The 18,185-nt window shown below is 44.2% G+C and overlaps 1 protein-coding gene across 12 annotated transcripts in view; it reads right to left on the reverse strand.

Moving 5' to 3' along the window:
- Nucleotides 1-18,185, reverse strand: part of MAP2K4 (mitogen-activated protein kinase kinase 4) — a 194,180-nt gene that overhangs the window by 162,125 nt on the left and 13,870 nt on the right. For 6 of the 12 annotated variants that reach the window (XM_048817305.2, XM_048817290.2, XM_048817286.2 and 3 more), the window contains exon 2: nt 2,187-2,219. The exons of 4 other annotated variants lie outside the window; for them this stretch is intronic. Coding sequence is in view for 7 of the 8 variants with exons in the window: in XM_048817290.2 (XP_048673247.1) it covers nt 2,187-2,219 (33 nt within the window). In the remaining variant the exon portion in view is untranslated. Of the gene's footprint in view, nt 1-76; nt 280-2,186; nt 2,220-18,185 lie in introns of those variants that run through there. 2 more of the 12 variants (XM_048817300.2, XM_048817296.2) reach the window with 2 other exon arrangements.

Consider the following 18,185-nt stretch of genomic DNA (forward strand, 5'->3'; position numbering starts at 1 on the left):
TCACTGATGGAGATCTCTGTCTGCACGCTTGTGCTTCCTGTGAAATTTTGGAATGACCCTTGCTCTGCATACATACCATTCTGCTGGCCGAGCCCATACTTTTGTTTCATTTCATTATCAGGGACCTGTGTTCTGTTTAAGAGTTCAGCTGCTTATTCCCTTCACAAAGCCAGACTCCTCTGACACAGCAGGACCACGTCTAGTGGAAAAGATTATTTCCCCATGAACATTCTGGTTGCAGGTGGGGAATAAGAAGTTGGAGCATGTGGACTGAAAAAAGATCCTGGTTTTATGCAAGAGTCCCTAGTGGAGAAATAAATAAATAAATAAATTCAAACTCTGCAGAGGTATTTCTGGTCAGAAAGTTTTCAGTGTCCATGGTACAGAAGAGGATCTGTAAAACGCTGACACAAGATTAAGGACAATGTCCTGAGCAAATATTAAGGCAACCTTTCCTAAAATGTCAAGTTTGATGTCAGAACTTAATGTGCCAGCTTTTCTCAGAAAGAAATTCCCTGTGTAACAAACTGTTTCACCTGTGGTCCAGGAACACCCATATATCATCACAGTAAACTAACTAGACGTTATGGGGAGGGGGAGGTCAGTTTGCTTGTTTGGTTTTTAAGAAAACATTTTTTGATCTGAGCAGCAATCAGCTAGGCATTCACTAGGAAGACTGAATACCTGGGAGTTTTATGTAAGTTTTGTGTAAAGTTTTTATTTTATAAAATGGATTTGAAAACACTGCTTTCCAGAGGAACTTTAGAATGCCACACTCTAGGACAAACCATATTGTTAAAGGACATGCATTGTTCTCCAGTTCAGTCCCACTGGCACAGTGGTGACTCAAGTTGGCCTGCTATGCACTGAATCTTTGTAAGTGTACCTCTCGTAAAAGGTTTCAGAGTGGTAGCCGTGTTAGTCTGTATCAGCAAAAAGAACAAGGAGTACTTGTGGCACCTTAGAGACTAACAGATTTATTTGGGCATAAGCTTTCATGGGTTAAAACCCACTTCATCAGATGCATGCCTTGTAAAAGTTTTCCAAACAGAGACGCAGTGGTCTGCAAATAGCAGTTAACAGACATATAAACCCTGTCAACCCACAATGCAGGATATTCTCATTAGAGCATCTCAAAATAAATTAGTTTATATTCATTTTTCTAGCGAGCATGTATACTGGATATCAGTCTTTAAATTCCAAGACACCAATTATTGAATATTAGCAATTAACTCTAGATATCTGACTTCAGTTAAAATAAATATGCATATTTATCAAGTGCAAATAAAAATTAAAAATATATATTTAAAACGCAGAATGAGATGCAGAGTGGATTTTTACTGAACTACAGAACATTTACCAAATAGAGGTGCCATCAAAACTATGTTTTGGTCTCCAATAAAACTCCACTAACTCATGACAGGCAATTGTGAAGGGTACTGTGATTTGAGTGACATAGCAATGCAAAGTATGAAAAGCCATTAGAGAAACAATAAAAAAAATTAATCCTAAAGAGCTTCCATTAGTCATCAAAAATTGCTTTGCAATGACTGATTTTAGTCTCACCTTCCAAAAGTCTAGCCTCAATTGAAATAGCCAGCCAAGTTTAGGAAGTTACCTACATTACTCCCCTCCTTCCACAGAGGTGCACAGATAGTAACGATGATCCAAATCAATATCAATGTGACCATTACCTACACAAGGAACTTTTTTAGGTGCTCAGATCCAAATATGTTGCACTGTTTAACTTAATTCATTTTTCTTAATATAAAGTTACATAAGAAGCAAAGCGCTCTTTGAGGAACACTTCTAGTTTAATAAAGCAGCTGCAATTCAAAAAGTCAAATCCCACCTGATTCATACTCCACTGGAGTTTGGCAGTGTGTGAAACTCCAATGAATAACAGGACTATCTGTGTACCTCTAGTTCATTATTCACTTGTTACAGATATGCAAGTGTAAAAGATATGTGCAAGTTTTACAACCAATGGTCTAATAGAAAACCATTTGTGTTTTTTTTTGTTTTTGTTTTTAAACTTTTTAAACAATATGAAAAATGGAAGCTCAATCAATGTATAATTGCCATGGTTGGTTAGTTGGAACAACAGTGGATACATTCCCAGAACCAAGACTGATATAAAAAAATAAAAATAAAAGTAGCATAATACTATAAAATTTGTAGCTTACTTTGTGCCTTTTCACAGAAGTTTATCTGAAAGCCTAAAGCAAAAAAGATAAGTTCTAGTTCATTCACTGGAAGTCACAGAATTGCATAACTATTAAAAGTCACATGTTTCAATTATCATTATTAGAGACTAAAAATGCTGAATAAAACGGGTTTCATGGGCAAAGTGTCATCCTGAGAAACTAACAAGAAGTGCAGTCATCTCAATCTCCTTCATTTACATCCCATGCATTTTCAGCAGCTCTGTATTGTCCAAAATGCCAAGAAAGAAATCAATCAATGGCCAGATCTGGTCAAGAGGGAATCAGCTTATGAGAGTGTTAGCTTCATTGTCAAGTTAATAAAAATAAAGCAGTCATAACTCTTTGGATACCTTTGCAAATCCATTCAAACAATTTTGCTAATATAGGTCTTCTGCAGTAGCAAGTCACATTCTTGACGATTAAGACATTAAGGAGAATACTGTGTCCCAATGAAGCCAAAGATGTTAATTAATTTCTGATTGAGGTAAGTGACATTTGAAAATATTTCATCAAGTCGAACAGTATTTTACTTAGCATTTCCCAACAAGCAACATTCAGTTTGTTAACATCTGTGCAACAATGGAGGACCAGTTCTTTTAAAACCTGCACTAATAAGAATATCAGACTAAATCAAACAAGTTTTTTCAGCTGAAATAAGATAAATTACATTACATTTCTCCTTTAAGAGGCAGACAGTGCTCCCCTGGTTTTGATTATGTAAAAGTGATTTACATGGCTCACCTACCCAACATTTGCGAGACTAAGGATTTATACCCTATTTCTGATTTTCAAGATACTTCTCTATGCAGGCAGTTGCAGTCTTTCCTCTCCCTCCACTCTCACTCTCACCCCCACCCCCACCCCCACCAACTAGACTTAAACCAGGAATAATTCTCCTCAGTCCTAGTGATCTGTTCAGTTCCTTTGGGGTATAAATGGAAAGAAACTGAGAACTGATGTTACTCCAGTTCACACACACTGAACAAAATATCCAACTCATGCAGTGTTCACAAATAAAAATCTGGAAATGAAATATGTTAGGTCCATTCACATTATACCAATCATCAGCAGTACTGCCCACCTGCACTGTAGTAAACATCTGATTTGTAGCATTAATTTCTTATATCTCCAGTGTTGCCAAAGCACGATTTTATTGTGAGTCTTGCAATATTTGGCGCTTTTCTGATAGCCCCAGCTTCTAGAGCCCTGTAAGTAATAATCTCAGCTTCTTTTTTCCCCCTAGTCCTCATGATTGCAGAGAAAAGCTAGAAAACATGAACCCTAAAAGATTTCAAAATTTAGAAGACAAATAAAAAGGACTGAATAGTTATTCTTTAAAATCTCATAATTTGGGGACGGCAGGGGGGAAGAGGACTGACTCATAATTTTTGAATGCTTGGGGTTGGCAACACTGCGTCACGTTCCTCAGATAAGAAACCTAAATCCCTAATATAGAATATACAGTCACGTTCACCATGCAGTAAATAAACTACTTACCCAGAAAAGGTTTGTTAAACACTACACAATCAACTATACTACAGTGTTAAAAAGCTGAGCACATGGAATTATCAGTCCACTACTTGCAAATTTAAATTTCACACTAAGTAGCTAAAATCTCCAGGATAAACTGATATTGTGCTTGCCCTTTATTCCAATTCTCTGAAAGATACAGTAGCAGCTAAAATTATTCTACAGGTGCAAGTTCTAAAAGAAATCATGCTAACAATACTGACACAAACTTAATAGGCTATCGTTAATGTTGCAATCAGAACACACACTGTAGAACCAAAAGAAAAAAGTCTCCTGCACTCCTGGCAATTTACACATCACCTACGACGCTGTCAATAACACACTCCAGCACTCCACAGAGATTTGACTTCTGTCTCCAACAGATACTGAAAACAATACATACACCCCAATTTCATCAAACTCACACTCAGGAAAACTTCAACAGCAACTTAGAATCATAGAAGATTAGGACTGGAAGAGACCTCAGGAGATTATCTAGTCCAACCCCCTGCTCAAAGCAGGACCAACCCCAACTAAATCATCCCAGCCAGGGTTTTGTCAAGCCAGGCCTTAAAAACCTCTAAGGATGGAGATTCCACCACCTCCCTAGGTAACCCATTCCAGTGCTTCATCACCCTCTTAGTGAAATAGGTTTTCCTAATATCCAACCTAGAACTCCTCCACTGCAACTTGAGACCATTGCTCCTTGTTCTGTCATCTGCCACCACTCAGAACAGTCTAGCTCCATCCTCTTTGGAATCCCCCTTCGGGTAGTTGAAGACTGTTATCAAATCCCCCCTCACTCTTCTCTTCTGCAGACAAAATAAGCCCAGTTCCCTCAGCCTCTCCTCATAAATCATGCCCCAGCCCTCTAATCATTTTTGTTGCCCTCCACTGGACTCTGTCCAATTTGTCGACATCCTTTCTGTAGTGGGGAGCCCAAAACTGGATGCAATACTCCATATGTGGACTCCCCAGTGCCAAATAGAGGAGAATAATCACTTCCCTTGATCTGCTGGCAATTCTCCTATTAATGCAGCCCAATATGCTGTTAGCCGTCTTGGCAACAAGGGCACGCTGTTGACTCATATCCAGCTTCTCATCCATTGTAATCCCCAGGTCCTTCAACAAATAAAAGGCAGGATGACTTTGCAAATGAATGGACTATGCAACAGGCAAATGGGATGATCTATTTATATTAAAAAGCATGAAGTCACTACGGTATTTGGTGCAGAACAGGTTTCTTGGTCAGCCAGTATACCCTTCAGCCAGGTGATCTAGCTCCTGAAGTAATCCAATTCTCTCTTCTTCACCAATTCCAATTATTTCTTTAAAGCATCTCAGCTTCCAGCATCTTCAAGTTCTCAATGAACTGGCTGTGCAGGAGCATTTCAGTACTGGGCTTAGTCAACTTCACCTGTTCTAGCCACAAATACTGCAGGTCCCCATTCTCTCTCTATTCCGAGGCAGGTCAGCTCCTGCTTACTCTATGTGGCCTTTGCCAGGGTTCTTTTCCTTGAGGAACATGCATCTTCCACCTTCCAAAGACACTCCACCATCTGAATCTGTCCGTTTGCTAAGTTGTACAAGGATTTCAGCCCGGTGCCTGAAGCATCCCTCTCTTCAGATCTCTCCAGTCCATTACTATGTGGGTCTGCTGGGTAGTGATAGGAGCTACTGCAATCTCTGACACACCCGCCCTGCACACCACTTCTGCGTCCATGGTGCAACGCTGTGCCCATGGGTGGCTTATAAGCAGCAAGGATCAAACCTGGATTGGGAACCCTGGATCTAACAGTAGGAGCAGCTTAGAGACCCAGCTCTGCTAGCCAAGACTGTAGCAGGCTTATCAGCCTCCGTACATCACCCAGACACCACAAGAGAGGAAGAGAGCGCCACAACAAGCAGCTGTGTATTACACAGGACACCTCCTCCTTTGTTGGTCTGCCAGTTTCTCTCAATGAAATATTGTAAGAGAGGCACAACTTGTCCACTAACAACTCTGCACTGACCCCCTACCTGACAACTGCTTATTTCTGCTTATCTCAAATCTCCGTGGGTTCTTCAGTGCTCTGGTCACACATCTGCTGGGCTCTAGACTGCGTTCTGTGAAGCTGGGCTTCTTCTCTCCATTGTTGCTGTCTGCTGCCAGGACATTCAAAGGTGTAGCTTTTCCAGCCAGTCTCAAGAGCTTGCTGGCTTCAGCTTCCAGGTTCTATTTCATTTCCATTATCTGCTGTTCCAAGCCACATTCCTTTCTGTCTCCAACTCAGATATTCTTCCTAACCTTGCACCTAGAATCATAGAATCATAGAATATCAGGGTTGGAAGGGACCCCTGAAGGTCATCTAGTCCAACCCCCTGCTCGAAGCAGGACCAATTCCCAGTTAAATCATCCCAGCCAGGGCTTTGTCAAGCCTGACCTTAAAAACCTCGAAGGAAGGAGATTCTACCACCTCCCTAGGTAACGCATTCCAGTGTTTCACCACCCTCTTAGTGAAAAAGTTTTTCCTAATATCCAATCTAAAACTCCCCCACTGCAACTTGAGACCATTACTCCTCGTTCTGTCATCTGCTACCATTGAGAACAGTCTAGAGCCATCCTCTTTGGAACCCCCTTTCAGGTAGTTGAAAGCAGCTATCAAATCCCCCCTCATTCTTCTCTTCTGCAGACTAAACAATCCCAGCTCCCTCAGCCTCTCCTCATAAGTCATGTGTTCTAGACCCCTAATCATTTTTGTTGCCCTTCGCTGGACTCTCTCCAATTTATCCACATCCTTCTTGTAGTGTGGGGCCCAAAACTGGACACAGTACTCCAGATGAGGCCTCACCAATGTCGAATAGAGGGGAACGATCCCTCGATCTGCTCGCTATGCCCCTACTTATACATCCCAAAATGCCATTGGCCTTCTTGGCAACAAGGGCACACTGCTGACTCATATCCAGCTTCTCGTCCACTGTCACCCCTAGGTCCTTTTCCGCAGAACTGCTGCCTAGCCATTCGGTCCCTAGTCTGTAGCTGTGCATTGGGTTCTTCCGTCCTAAGTGCAGGACCCTGCACTTATCCTTATTGAACCTCATCAGATTTCTTTTGGCCCAATCCTCCAATTTGTCTAGGTCCCTCTGTATCCTATCCCTCCCCTCCAGCGTATCTACCACTCCTCCCAGTTTAGTATCATCCGCAAATTTGCTGAGAGTGCAATCCACACCATCCTCCAGATCATTTATGAAGATATTGAACAAAACCGGCCCCAGGACCGACCCTTGGGGCACTCCACTTGATACCAGCTGCCAACTAGACATGGAGCCATTGATCACTACCCGTTGAGCCCGACAATCTAGCCAGCTTTCTACCCACCTTGTAGTGCATTCATCCAGCCCATACTTCCTTAACTTGCTGACAAGAATACTGTGGGAGACCGTGTCAAAAGCTTTGCTAAAGTCAAGAAACAATACATCCACTGCTTTCCCTTCATCCACAGAACCAGTAATCTCATCATAAAAGGCGATTAGATTAGTCAGGCATGACCTTCCCTTGGTGAATCCATGCTGGCTGTTCCTGATCACTTTCCTCTCATGCAAGTGCTTCAGGATTGATTCTTTGAGGACCTGCTCCATGATTTTTCCAGGGACTGAAGTGAGGCTGACTGGCCTGTAGTTCCCAGGATCCTCCTTCTTCCCTTTTTTAAAGATTGGCACTACATTAGCCTTTTTCCAGTCATCCGGGACTTCCCCGGTTCGCCACGAGTTTTCAAAGATAATGGCCAATGGCTCTGCAATCACAGCCGCCAATTCCTTCAGCCTCTGAATCTCTTCAAACCCTTGATCTTTATACATTTTACATTTGTTTATTGAGATGCTCTAGCTCCACCTTCTAGTCCAAAGCTTCTGCCCAGCTCTGGTTTGGGAGAGGGCTTTCGCCTTCCTCTCCCAAGCCTCTGTCCCAACATGTCACACTGAAGAAGTTCTTCTCCTGGGCTAGCAGCTATTCAACTCCTCCTGCCTTTCTTCCAGATTGCTGGGGATCTAATTCCACTGCCAAGCCTTCCCTGCTCTGTCTGTGGCCAAGTCAGTCTATGGGACATACAATACTGCCATGCAGCCTTGTCACTGGAGTTTCGTCTTTCCAGGTAAGCCACCTACTATCACAAGGCAGACGTACATTTCCGCAAGTTTTCATTCATGTCATTGCTCTCCAAAGTGGTTATGTTTCTTCCTGCATCCTGCTTAAGTTGTAACCCCCGATCTGCAGTCTTTTGCTAACCTAATCAGCTTGCTGTCCGACTGGTTCAGACCTCTGAGTTACTAGTAACCCAGTACGCCACTCAGTAATTTCATCCATCCTCTCTCTTTGCACTGTCACTCTTGGTGTATATCTCCCTTGTTAATCTTGGACCGAGGTCCCTACTTCATTCTGCTTGTCCCTTTTATCCTGAAAAAGCACTTTCACCTAATTGGCCACTTTGCATGATTTCCCTCCCAAGGTTTGCTTGCACACATGTAGCTTGGTTCCAATGCGGTCATCTCCTCCACAGTCTGGGAATGCTTCTGCTTCAGTTCCTGGGTCTGGGTCTGGGTCTGGGCCTGGGTCTCCTGAGTCTTTGCCTCAGTGCCCAGTCCCTTCACCTAGGCCTGCATTTTCTAGAGCTGTTTGAACTTCAAGGATCTGGAGGGCAGAGTATCAATTTCAGCTTTTTTTCCTGCACTCACAGACACTAAAAACTGAGCACCTCTTTAATTCCCTTTCCAGCCATGTCATTTCAGGCTCCTGAGCCTGCCGTGGTTCTCCTAGTTACTTATACAAGACCTCAAGCTCTCAAAATCCCAGGCTGAGTGTGAAGCCAAGGTATCTCCCTTAATTAGCTGAGACTCTAAGCACTGCTGCCATTTGCCCAGTTTGGATGCTCCACGCTCAGGCCTGTCTCGGTTTTGTCCATTACTGGGGACCCAGGTTTTCCCCTTTGCCACCGTCCTTCTTCCCAAGGACAAAAGTTCTCAGTAGGGCCGCACCTTTTAGCGTGTGCTGCCTTCCCACAATCATGACAAACAACATAGGGACTTGCTCTTCCTTGACCTGTCTCTGTTTTTGCAAGAGGCCAGGCCACCCTCTAAGATCCCTGTCATACACAGGGCCTCTCCAGAGACCTGCTTGGGCTCTGGCCCCATCTGGGCCCCTCCCCACCCTCTGGAAGCATGGAATGAGCTTCAGCAGCAGATTGTGCAGTGCCTTGTAGGGTCTATATCTCTAACCCCAAATGCTTCTCTTGGGTTCTGCTAAGGCTCTGCAAACAGGTCATAGACCCTTCCTGAGATAACAGACTGTAGTCCTAACCCCAAATCCAGCTCCCCATCTTTGTTAACCCCTCATTCAGGCCCCCACTGAGTCTCTCCTGCTATGGGTTCTCTGAACAGTGTATGGCATGCCTCAGTTTACCAGTATTAATAAAAGCACAATCACTCAGCCCTAGTGGGACTCCCACCTGGTTGCTCGGAAAGTGAATGTTACCCTGGGTCCCTTCACTGTCACTGCCCAGTACTGATCCAACCATTGTACCAAGGTGGGGTGGGTGGTTGTGGTGCTCAAGCCGATATTGTTGCATTGTAAGTGCCAGATATCTATGCCTAGCTTTGGGAGCGCAGCGTAGTGTTGTGGCTAAAGGCAGGATACCCAAAGCACATACATGTGGATCAATCAATCTGAAAGACAGCATCTCAGAATGGCTACAGTTCAGTTCTGTTCCCCACTGCATCTAACATGGACTGTATAACTTCCCCATTATTTTATTTGCAAAGGATAGAGTGGAGTACATTATAATTGACAGCTATCCAGGGCTGAGGTCACAACTTTCATTATTAATTACAATAGAGAAGTACATACAAATCAAAACTAAGGCCAGTAAAGGCAGGACTTGAATTCAAGGTATCCTCGTTCCTAGCTCAGAGAACTTTTCCCTACACTACTGGAATATTGTGCAGATGAGTCTGTCTCTGTCAGCTACTAGCTGTGTTGTAGAAGCTAGCAATGGAAACACCGTCATTCTATGCAGACAGGACTGTCATCTGAATTGCTATAGGGATGATTAGTTTAGACAATACTTAATACCTCAGCTTTAAGATGACATATTGCAAAAAGAACAACTTGTCAAACTGAAGAAAAAAAGAGAGAAAGAAGAGGTACTGACTTCTAAGTGGTATATACTTAGCACAGGGGAGGGCAAACTATGGCCCACGGGCTGGATGCAGCCTGTCAGGGCTTTCAATCCAGCCCGCGGGATTGCCAGCCCCGTGGCACAGCAGGGCTAAGGCAGGCTCCCTGGCTGCCCTGGCCCCATGCCGCTCCCAGAAGCGGCTGGCACCACATCCCTGCGGCCCCTGGGGAGGAGGGGCAGAGGGCTCCATGCGCTGCCCCCGCCTGTAGGCACTGCCCCCCGCAGCTCGCACTGGCCAGGAACGGGGAACCACGGCAAATGGGAAATTCGGGGGTGGTATCACAGGCGAAGGAAGTGCACAGTGGAGCCGTCTGCCCCAGCCCACCCCCAGGAGCCTCTGTCGGAAATGCTGGCCACTTCCGGGAGCCTGCCTTAGCCCCACTGCACACCACTGCCACCCCGGAGCCGCTCGAGGTAAGTGGCGCCGGGCCAGAGCCCACACCCCAAACCCCTCCTGGACCTCAATTCCCTGCCCTGAGCCCTTCCCAAACTCCGCACCCCCTCTGCATTCCAACCCCCTGCCCTGAGTCCCCTCCCACACCACAACCCACTGCCCTGAGTCCCTTCTGGCACTCCGCACCCCTCCTGCACCACAACCCTCTGCCCTGAGCCCCCTCTTGCACCCCAACCCCTTGCCCTGAGCCCCTTCTGGTACTCCACACCCCCTCCTGCACCCCAACCCACTACCCTGAGCCCCCTCCTGCATTCCGCATCCCCTGCTCTGAGCCCCCAACCACCTGCCCTGAGCCCCCTCCCGCACCCCAATCCGTTGCCCTGAGACCCTTCCTGCACACTGCACCCCCCCACACTCACTCCTGCACCTCAACCCCCTACCACAGCCCTACATTCATGGCCCTGTATACAATTTTCCGACCCAGATGTGGCCCGAGGGCCAAAAAGTTTGCCCATCCTGACTTAGCAGATGCAGAGCAATGTATGAAGCAAAAATCAAGTCCCATGAGCTTATACTTTTTCTCCAAAAGGATCCAAAGAAAGGTGAAACACCAAATATTTTTTAAAAGCAGGTGTCTTTTTCCATGTTAATCAATCCAATCAGCAAACCAACCTGAATAACTCAAATACTACATAATTTCTATGTTTCTGCTACATATCTAATATTTCTACACAATAAATTCATGAAAACTCTATCACAATCTTGACTACCCTCTACAATGCTTAGTTACATGTACTCTTACGCGCTATTCAGACACTTAAACGCTTACTTGTTGGATCGACCTTAGCATGCAGCACAAACACACTCAGAAGGCACACAATAGAAGGGATTTAGAATCACATGCTCTAGGACGGCTACTCAGAAGTACAGCCTCTGCCTCAGCACCTGCACAAGCCTGCCCACATTGCTGTACTCATTACTTGGGTTTTGAATGAATGCTGAGCACAAACTCTTCACATCCTCATCATCTTTACTCAAAGGAATGCTATAATGCAATAATGGAACAGGTGTCAGGGCCTTGAGATGGGTAACTTGGTGCTACAGTATTACTATTTCTCAGGAATTTACCAATATCCAAGATAATAAAGAAGAGGACTGGGAGATATCAGACACGCAGGTTCCATTCCTAGATCGGACATGGTCTTCCTGTTGAGGCTGTGATGGGTCACTTTGTATCTCAGAGCCTCAGTTTCCACATCTGAAAAATGGGAATCGTATTTGTCTACCTCAGAAGAGGTATTGTTAGGCTAAATTAATTGTTTGTAAAGACCACAGAGATCTTCAAACAGAAGCAGCTTTGGAAGTACAAAGCATTATTGTGGTTGTTATTATTATTTACTTAACCAAACACAGAAGAGGACTGGCACAGGCCATCCAGGAAATCAGCCTCTTACCCAATCCCTTTGCACAGGCAGACAGCTGTAATTGTGATATATTTTCAGGATCATTGTGAAAAAGGTTGAGAAAACCATGTAAGAAGGACTGCAAAAGTATTGGGCTGGACAATCCCAGAATTTATCACGGTTAAAAACACTAAAGGAGTTAAATGATTCACGACATTGACAATACCAAGCCTCTCACACTTAGATCACTGGTTTGACTTCAGGTCAGGTGTGACTTGTCAACACTAACGAAATGTACCTTGCCCAGAAACATTTGCTCTCCCTCAATCAACTGAAAAACACCTCCTGCGTTCGCAAAAAGAAAAGGAGTACTTGTGGCACCTTAGAGACTAACCAATAAATTGGTTAGTCTCTAAGGTGCCACAAGTCCTCCTTTTCTTTTTGCGAATACAGACGAACACGGCTGCTACTCTGAAACCTCCTGGGTTTATTTTTGTGGGGCAGGGCAGGAGGCACTAAGGTACATTCCGAACAGACTATGAATTATCAGCATTAAGGAACACGTGATCCCAAATCATTTCCCCAGTTTGCACAGAGCTGCCTGCACAAACCTTTCAAACAGTCCTGCAACCTGGGGAAAGAGGTTGAGAAAGAGGAGCAGAGCTGCCAATTCCACCAGACATCTGAGCTGGCAAACAACCTGCAATTCACTGACTCAGCATCCCCACCCTGACTGTCCCCACAAAATCAGGCCTGGTCTACACTACAGGCCTATATCAGTATAATTACATCACCCAAGGGTGTGAAAAATCCACCCCCCCAAGCGACACAGTTCTACCGACCTAACCTCCCACGCAGACAGCACTATGTCGACAGGAGAGCTTCTTCTGTCAACATAGCTACCACCTCTCAGGGAGGTGGATTAACTCTGCCAATGGGAGAGCTCTCTCCCATCAGCGTAGGAGCATCTTCACTTAAGTACCACAGTGGTGTAGCTGCACTGATGGAGCATTTTTAGTGTAGACCTGCCCTCAGAAAAAAAAATGACAACCATCATCCTTGTCAGGAGTCTAAGCAAAGAAGCTACAGATTGAATAGGCCACAGAGACTGAACTCTCCTCTGATCCCTAGAGGTATTCTAGGTTAGGGCTGAGGCACAACTGCAAAGCTTAATATGCAGGATGCTTATCTTGTCACTGGCTCTGTTATAACCAGTTATGCAGACAAATGAGAGGACTTCAGACTCTAGGGTTGTTAATCCAGCTCCTTTCACCAACAAAAGACCAATCAGACTTTATACTTATGTACCAACAATTTGATATAAAAAGTCCTCATATTCTACACCTGAGATTGGCACCACTGTGCCCAAAGTACTGGCACAATAAGCATTTAGTCTCCATGCTCCTGCCTAGGGGAATAGCCCCCTGGACAGCTCAATGACTAGGGCCCTATCAAATTCACAGCCATGAAAAACATGTCACGGACCATGAAATCTGGTCTCCCCCTGTGAAATCTGGTCTTTTCTGTGTTTTTACCTTCTACTACAGAGATTTCACAAGGGAGACCAACGTTTCTCAAATTGGAGGTCCTGACCCAAAAGGGAGTTGCAGGGGAGTCGCAAGGTTATTTTAGAGGGGTCGTGGTATTGCCATCCTTACTTCTCCATTATTTCCAGAGCTGGGTGACCGGTGAGCAGCAGCTGTTGGCCAGGCGCCCAGCTCTGAAGGCGATGCCCCGCCCACAGCAGCACAGAAGTAAGGGTGGCAAGACCATACTGAGCCACCCTTACCTCTGAACTGCTGACTTCAGAGCTGGTCAGCCAGAGGGTGGTGGCTGCTGACTGAGGGCCCAGTTCTGCAGGCAGCAGCGAAGTAGTAAGGGTGGCAATACCATAACATCCTTACTTCTGCACTGCTGCTCCTCCCAGCCAGCAGTCACTGCTCTCCAGCTGCCCAGCTCTGAAGGCAGCAATACCACAAACCCCCCTACAATGACCTTGCAATCCCCCCCACAACTCCTTTTTTGGGTCAAGACCTCTACAATTACAACACCATGAAATTTCAGAATTAAATATCTGAAATCATTAAATTTATTATTTTTTAAATCCTATGACCATGACCAAATTGACCAAAATGGACCGTGAATTTGGTAGGGCCCTATCAATGACTAGGAAATCAAAGTGCTCAAACATACATCTAAATTACACTGGACCTAAGAAAGAGGGCAGTGAAGCACCTAATGAAAAGATGCAAAAATAGGAATCAGTAACTGGGGACCATTTTGGAGAAGACAACTGGTACAGAATTTGATTAGATGTAGAAATATTTTTATTTACAGATGCAGGGAAACCAAGGCCTCTAGGAGGATATCTACAGAGCATTTTCGTCTGAGCAGGAACAAGCCTCCCAGCTCAGCTCAACAGACTCAGGGTTGTGGAGCTTGCCCTAGTACTGTAAAAATATCTGAGCAGACAGCACTTTGAAGTTGCAGTTTGGACTCTGAATCCCAGGAAGGGGGCTCACTGGGCCTCTTCCCAGTTTGGCTGCATCCACTTCCAATAACTGTCTTCCCCTTTCTTATAAATGCAAGTTATTAGGTTTCTTAGATGCGAAGGAGAAATTTTGAGAAATCAGCAGGAGATTCATGAAGACTGTTACAGGCCATCTCCTGGTGCACCTAAGAAAGAGGACCAGATAGAAAATGTTTACAATGCTTCAGTTCTTGTCAATTGGACTCTATTCTCATTGTATTCAGTGAAGAATGTTTTGCTTTTGAAAGTGCCAATCTCCATCTTCAATAAAATGCAAATACGAAGGCTTTGATTTGGAAAGGGGGAACATAAGAACGGCCATACTGGGTCCATCGAGCCCAGTAGTCTGTCTTCCGACAGAGGCCCATGCCAGGTGCCCCAGAGGGAATGAACAGAACAGGTAATCATCAAGTGATCTATCCCCTGTTGTCCATTACCCTGGCAAACAGAGGCTAAGGACACCATCCCTGCCCATCCTGGCTGATAGCCATTGATGGACCTATCCTCCATGAACTTATCTAATTGTTTTTTGAACCCTGTTATAGTCGTGGCCTTCACAACATCCTCTGGCAAGGAGTTCCACAGGCTGTGTGTTGTGTGAAAAAATACTTCCTGTTTTTTGTTTTAAACTTGCTGCCTATTAATCTCAATTGGTGACCCCTAGTTCTTGTGTTATGAGAAGGAGTAAATAACACTTCCTTATTTAATTTCTCCACAACAGTCATGCGTTTATAGATCTCTATCATATTCCCCCCTTAGTCGTCTCTTCTCCAAGCTGAAAAGTCCCTGTCTTAATTGCTCCTAATATGGCAGCCATTCCATACCCTTAATCATTTTCGTTGCCCTTTTCTGAACCTTTTCCAATTCCAATATATCTTTTTTGAGATGGGGCGACCACATCTGCACGCAGTATTCAAGATGTGGGCTTACCATGGATTTATATAGAGGCAATATGATATTTTCTATCTTATCATCTATCCCTTTCTTAATGATTCCCAACATTCTGTTCACTTTTTTGATTGCCGCTGCACATTGAATGGATGTTTTCAGAGAACTACCCACAATGACTCCAAGTTCTCTTTCTTGAGTGGTAACAGCTAATTGAGACCCTATCATTTTATATGTATAGTTGGGATTATGTTTTCCAGCGTGCATTACTTTGCATTTATCAACACTGAATTTCATCTGCAGTTTGTTGCCCAGTCTCCCAGTTTTGAGGATCCTTTTGTAGTTCTTTGTAGTTTGCTTGGGACTTAACTATCTTGAGTAGTTTTGTATCATCTGAGAGAATCACCGTAGCAGTGAGAAATAAGCATTTATAAGGTATACAAACCTGTTAGTCTCCCCTACTGCCAGTTCAGCAGCAGCTAATGTTCCCTATCCCGCTGAGGTGCAAGGCTGCTTAGCTCCATCCAAAGCGGGGCCAAGAACGCAGAGAGAGAGTCAAACGGTGATGGACATGATGCTGTCAAGCAATCACAATTGCATTACAAACAATAGCGGGTTATCCAATGATTCTTAAGTCTAGGTCCTTGCACCAGCACAGGCATCCGTGCACTAGGGCTGAAGCTGGGAATGCCCAGATCAGGGACCTTGCTCAGGAAGTGCTGTGCAGCAGCATGTGTCAGGCCTTACATAAATCCAAGCCAGCAGCATGTATGCCTCACATGGGGTTTGCGGGTACAACACAGACAGGCTGCAGAAGGAGATTCCTCTGAGGACATTTACACAATGACAGTCGGGGCTGAAAAGGTCAATAACCCTCTTTAAACAAGTGACGGTCAACTGCTGCTTTGCTGTGTATGTTATGGCAAAGTCATGCCCGGGCCTTTCAACTTGACTGTAAGGAGCCACAAATATTATCTACGCTTTTGAGACTTTGCAACGACTGTAATTAAAAAACTTGGCTTGAAGCATTGGAGTCCCCAGAGCAAAGTGTAAGCCCATAGATGGCAGGAAAAGTGCACTAGAGAATCTTCAAAAAACTAGAGCCCAAGGCAGGCCCAAATTTTGCCCAACTGAAGGCTGTGCTGGTAACTTACCAGGAGCCCAGAAGCTGCATGACATTGTGATAAAATAAACTAGTCTGCAAACAGCTTCAAGCTTAAGACAGAAATACAGCCTGTGGAGAATACAGGTCCCAGAATGCTCAGATTGATGTGGAGCACTGCATGCTGGAACTTGAAGTCAGATATTAAATCAGAGGGTGGCTAAACTGTAAAAACCTATGGGCTGCATTTTGCTGCCCTGAGCTTATGTAATTTTATTTATCTACTTTGATTTTAAAATGAATCCTTCCTGTGCTCCAAATACACAGACAAATATTGTATTACAACATTAAACCAATTCAGATCAGGTCAAAACCATGTGTCCTAACCTCCTGCAAATGTCCCTCATCAGCCCCACCCAAGCATTCATCCCTTTCCCACATGCAAGAACAATCACAGCAAAAGAAGCAAGTCACGCACAGTGACCTGAAGGTAAGAACATCTGGGATCTGATGAATGATGAGGTAGGACGCCAATTAGATCTTGTCTACACAAAAAGGTTGAACTGAACTGGTTTAATTTAAGGTGTGACTGTAAACAGGCTAACACCTGGGGACAGTGTCATTTCAAGACAAGAGTGGCTTATTTTGGATCAGTTTAAATAGATTCCTAATCTATTAAAAAAAAACACAAAATAAACCTGGTACAAACCAAAATGAACGTGTCCACACAAGGATTTGCACCAAATTAACTTAATCATGCAGACAAGCCCTTACACTCAAGAAGCCCTGCCTGCAGCCCCCTCGCAATTAAATGCAGAGAGGGCATTAGCTTCAGTGCTCAGATTCCAAAAACAATCACATGACACAAAGAGACAGGCAGGTCTCTGAAGAAACCAGGATCCCACCCATTTATGGTTGTATAAGTTAAAACAAACATCCTAAAACCACACCAGGCAACAAACAGGCAACAAATGCAAATCTTGGAGCACAGGAGTGACGTGCTCCCTGTTACAAATATGCCTGAAGACAAAATAAGTTATCTGCTTGTTTCCCCTATTATAAATGCAGGGCTTGTCTGTCTTAGAAGATTCCAACTGATAAATTGAAATAACACCACCAAAAGTTACCAAAGAAGTGAAACATGACAGGGATGAGAAGAGACATGATATTCAGGTGTTTAAAGCTCTGTTTTTGTTAACACCTATTTAACTAAATACACTTAGGAGAAGAAAATCTGTGCTGAAAGAATACCATCAACTTGAAACTCATAACTGTCTCTGAAAACTTTATAACTATTAGTGTTACAAGTAACCCCTGAAATAACTAGAAGAGATTCAGTTAGTTATTGCATTTAACACCACTTTGTGTACATGCCATATAATTATTTTATTCATGGTCAGTCCCATCATCCTTGCACTACTCTGGAGTAGCTCACATGTATACATTTCCCCATGTTTTGCTAGAGAATGCTTACCAGTAACAGCAGCGGCAAAGCTAGAACTGAAGCAGCAGCACACAGGTGTTTTACTTCTCTTCAACATTACCATTAGATAAGGGAATGATGGATCTGTTTGTATGTATTATGAACAACAGAAAGGGGAATAATACAAACAGTGACAATTAAAACAGTAATGCCTGAACTCTGTAGATCTCAAAGCATTTTACATCGGATGGTAAGTATCATCCCCTGTTTAGAGATGGGAAAACTGAGGCATGGAGATTAAGTGACTTGCCAAAGGACACACAATAGATCAGTATCAGAGCTTGAACAGAATACAGGTCTCCCGACTCCCAGCCCCTGGATCAGTCCTGAAGACGCCCACTGTAGAACCGTGGCTACTCTAGATGCATAAAGTCAAGATAGAGGAGAAGAAACTGAGACACATGCCAGTGCACCTGCTACACTGATCCCTTACTAAGCTTAACACCACAAATCTTACCCA

This window comes from Caretta caretta, chromosome 14 (assembly GCF_965140235.1).
Source record: "Caretta caretta isolate rCarCar2 chromosome 14, rCarCar1.hap1, whole genome shotgun sequence".
NCBI lineage: Eukaryota > Metazoa > Chordata > Testudines > Cheloniidae > Caretta > Caretta caretta.